Source organism: Oncorhynchus masou, chromosome 2 (assembly GCF_036934945.1).
Source record: "Oncorhynchus masou masou isolate Uvic2021 chromosome 2, UVic_Omas_1.1, whole genome shotgun sequence".
NCBI classification, from domain to species: domain Eukaryota; kingdom Metazoa; phylum Chordata; class Actinopteri; order Salmoniformes; family Salmonidae; genus Oncorhynchus; species Oncorhynchus masou.
In genome coordinates, this window is record NC_088213.1 from 31,359,550 (window position 1) to 31,363,497 (window position 3,948).

The window sequence follows — 3,948 nt, forward strand, 5'->3', positions numbered from 1 at the left end:
AAACAATGCACTATTACTATCAGGTATCACCAGTATTTTCAGTATTCTTGCGGCTTGCTAGAGCATTGTGAACTGCCATAGCACAGTGGTCTAAACAGTGTGCTCCGGCTCCGAGCATCACCAGTTTGCTCAGTGCTGGACAATCGCCTACATTTTTTGGGGTGAGTGCCGAGGAAGGCATATATTGACGTTCTCAGGACCTCTTCAGACGTCCGAAATCGCAGTGTGTTTCTAGTGATCAGTCTGCAGCAGTCTGAATAGAGAGGGATGTATGAGGAGAGTGGTGGGATGAATATGAGGAGTTGTGAGTGTTTGTGTGTTTGCTGTAGAATAGTGTGTCTACAGTATAACAGGAATCAACATACAATCAGATAAAAGGATAAGGGGTATTGAAAATATGAAAAATGAAAATGAGAAAATAGTGACAGGAGGAGTAATGGAAAGAGTGACAGGAGGAGTAATGGAAAGAGTGACAGGAGGAGTAATGGAAAGAGTGACAGGATGAGTAATGGAAAGAGTGACAGGATGAGTAATGGAAAGAGTGACAGGAGGAGTAATGGAAAGAGTGACAGGAGGAGTAATGGAAAAAGTGACAGGAGGAGTAATGGAAAGGGTGACAGGAGGAGTAATGGAAAGGGTGACAGGAGGAGTAATGGAAAGAGTGACAGGAGGAGTAATGGAAAGAGTGACAGGAGGAGTAATGGAAAGAGTGACGGGAGGAGTAATGGAAAGAGTGGCAGGAGGAGTAATGGAAAGAGTGACAGGAGGAGTATTGGAAAGAGTGACAGGAGGAGTAATGGAAAGAGGAGTAATGGAAAGAGTGACAGGAGGAGTATTGGAAAGAGTGACAGGAGGAGTAATGGAAAGAGGAGTAATGGAAAGAGTGACAGGAGGAGTAATGGAAAGAGTGACAGGAGGAGTAATGGAAAGAGGAGTAATGGAAAGAGTGACAGGAGGAGTAATGGAAAGAGGAGTAATGGAAAGAGGAGTAATGGAAAGAGTGACAGGAGGAGTAATGGAAAGAGTGACAGGAGGAGTAATGGAAAGAGGAGTAATGGAAAGAGTGACAGGACGAGTAATGGAAAGAGTGACATGATGAGTAATGGAAAGAGTGACAGGAGGAGTAATGAAAAGAGTGACAGGAGGAGTAATGGAAAGAGGAGTAATGGAAAGAGTGACAGGAGGAGTAATGGAAAGAGGAGTAATGGAAAGAGTGACAGGAGGAGTAATGGAAAGAGTGACAGGAGGAGTAATGGAAAGAGTGACGGGAGGAGTAATGGAAAGAAGAGTAATGGAAAGAGTGACAGGAGGAGTAATGGAAAGAGGAGTAATGGAAAGAGTGACAGGAGAAGTAATGGAAAGAGTGACAGGAGGAGTAATGGAAAGAGTGACAGGAGGAGTAATGGAAAGAGGAGTAATGGAAAGAGTGACAGGATGAGTAATGGAAAGAGTGACAGGATGAGTAATGGAAAGAGTGACAGGAGGAGTAATGGAAAGAGTGACGGGAGGAGTAATGGAAAGAGGAGTAATGGAAAGAGTGGCAGGAGGAGTAATGGAAAGAGGAGTAATGGAAAGAGTGACAGGAGGAGTAATGGAAAGAGTGACAGGAGGAGTAATGGAAAGAGTGACAGGAGGAGTAATGGAAAGAGTGACAGGAGGAGTAATGGAAAGAGTGACAGGAGGAGTAATGGAAAGAGTGACAGGAGGAGTAATGGAAAAAGTGACAGGAGGAGTAATGGAAAGAGTGACAGGAGGAGTAATGGAAAGAGTGACAGGAGGAGTAATGGAAAGAGTGACAGGAGGAGTAATGGAAAGAGTGACAGGAGGAGTAATGGAAAGAGGAGTAATGGAAAGAGTGACAGGAGGAGTAATGGAAAGAGTGACAGGAGGAGTAATGGAAAGAGGAGTAATGGAAAGAGTGACGGGAGGAGTAATGGAAAGAGTGACAGGAGGAGTAATGGAAAGAGTGACGGGAGGAGTAATGGAAAGAGTGACAGGAGGAGTAATGGAAAGAGTGACAGGAGGAGTATTGGAAAGAGTGACAGGAGGAGTAATGGAAAGAGTGACAGGAGGAGTAATGGAAAGAGTGACAGGAGGAGTAATGGAAAGAATGACAGGAGGAGTAATGGAAAGAGTGACAGGAGGAGTAATGGAAAGAGTGGCAGGAGGAGTAATGGAAAGAGTGACAGGAGGAGTAATGGAAAGAGTGACAGGAGGAGTATTGGAAAGAATGGGGCTGTTTTCTTTGGACATTCAAATAGCCAGTTTGTCCAGTGTGTTTGTCTTTCTCAGACTGAATGGAATCTTCTTCACTGCCTCTAATCTGACCTAATCCCACCTCAATAATCCTGTTGCTCTTCGTTGATTTGGGCTAAATAAACTGTGAAGTCACTGTGTGTGCCTGTGTGAGTTTGTGTGTGTGTGTATCTGTGCGCTTGCACGGGTGTAAATGTGTGTCTTTTCCCACCACTCTATTCTCCTCACGTCAAGACACCCGGTTTAAAATGTGGTCTTTCCAGCGCTGAGGGGAAATCAATATGGCACGACGCTAAATACAACAGAGACGACTAGCTCCACACAATAGAGAGCTGGATAAATGCCCCAGAAAAGAAAAGGGCAGGAATCTCACCACAGAGTGGAGCTCTATCCTCATACCAATGGACCTTCGATCAAGACTACAGTGTTTAGCTGCTCTATCAACGCATGGATACTCTGTGGTATGAGTTGGTGAAAGACAGGAAGGGGGTCACTTTGGAAGATGAGAGAGAGAGAGAGAGAGAGAGAGAGAGAGAGAGAGAGAGAGAGAGAGAGACCCATACTGAGTGAGAGTGCTTGGAGTGGTGACTAGTGCTGTTCCTCGCTGCAGGGAGTAGAGTAAGAGAGCTGTGTAAAGTCATGCCAACCACTCCTCCTGTCCAACTGCTTGCACAAACAAACAACAACAAAATCTGTCAGTATTCTTCAACTCATGAAGAGGATCAAAGACAAATAAATGTTTCAAAAAATGTATCTGTCATCCAGTTCCATTCTTGTATTGCTCCTCTCACTCGTAGGTCAGACAGAGTAGGTGAGTGGGTGGCTTCCCTTTACACAGAAGGACACCCTTTCATCTGCTCTTTCCCTCTTCATCCTCACCCTTCCTCACCCCTCTCCTTCCCTTTCCTCCCACTTCGACTAACGATACCCCGCCCCCCCTCCCGTCGCACTGCATCGCCCTTTGAAGTTAATAAGACAAACTATCAGCCGTACCCATTTTAATTAGAAAACGGACAGAATGATTACATTTTTAATTGAAGCTGTCATTTTCAATTAAGATATGACGTCCTTGAGAGGCCCTCTCATCTCTCCCTCCGTTATTTATTCATTTATTGGCACACTCCCTCACTTTTCTACTCCTCTGCCAGATCCCCTGCTCCCCTCTACCTCTCCTCTTCCCAGAGCTAAAGACCCGTCTCATCAGTTGACCAGGTGCACCTCTCCACTGTATAGGACCATCCTCTCTCTCCTCTATGCCCTTTTCTACCCTTCCTCTCTCTCTCCAGTCCAACTCCTCTCTCCTCTATGCCCTTTTCCACCCTTCCTCTCTCTCTCTCCAGTCCAACTCCTCTCTCCTCTATGCCCTTTTCTACCCTTCCTCTCTCTCTCTCCAGTCCAACTCCTCTCTCCTCTATGCCCTTTTCCACCCTTCCTCTCTCTCTCTCCAGTCCAACTCCTCTCTCCTCTATGCCCTTTTCAACCCTTCTCTCTCTCTCTCCAGTCCAACTCCTCTCTCCTCTATGCCCTTTTCCACCCTTCCTCTCTCTCTCTCCAGTCCAACTCCTCTCTCCTCTATGCCCTTTTCCACCCTTCCTCTCTCTCTCTCCAGTCCAACTCCGCTTTCCTCTATGCCCTTTTCTACCCTTACTCTCTCTCTCTCCAGTCCAACTCCTCTCTCCTCTATGCCCTTTT

General features: G+C 46.0%; 1 protein-coding gene across 1 annotated transcript; it reads left to right on the top strand.

The window, feature by feature from the left end:
- Window positions 1–501: 501 nt before the first annotated feature.
- LOC135552917 (S-antigen protein-like) lies at window positions 502–3,464 on the top strand. The gene is made up of 2 exons (XM_064984860.1): window positions 502–2,194; window positions 3,439–3,464. The coding sequence occupies exons 1-2, from the start codon at window positions 502–504 to the stop codon at window positions 3,462–3,464; spliced, it is 1,719 nt and encodes a 572-aa protein (XP_064840932.1).
- Window positions 3,465–3,948: the final 484 nt, after the last annotated feature.

Excerpts from the sequence above, each read along its gene's own strand:
- LOC135552917 (XM_064984860.1), top strand. The coding sequence starts at position 502 with ATGAGTAATGGAAAGAGTGACAGGATGAGTAATGGAAAGAGTGACAGG. Across the intron at positions 2,195-3,438 it reads TGGAAAGAGTGACAGGAGGA|AGCTAAAGACCCGTCTCATC; the intron begins GTAATGGAAAGA and ends TCCTCTTCCCAG.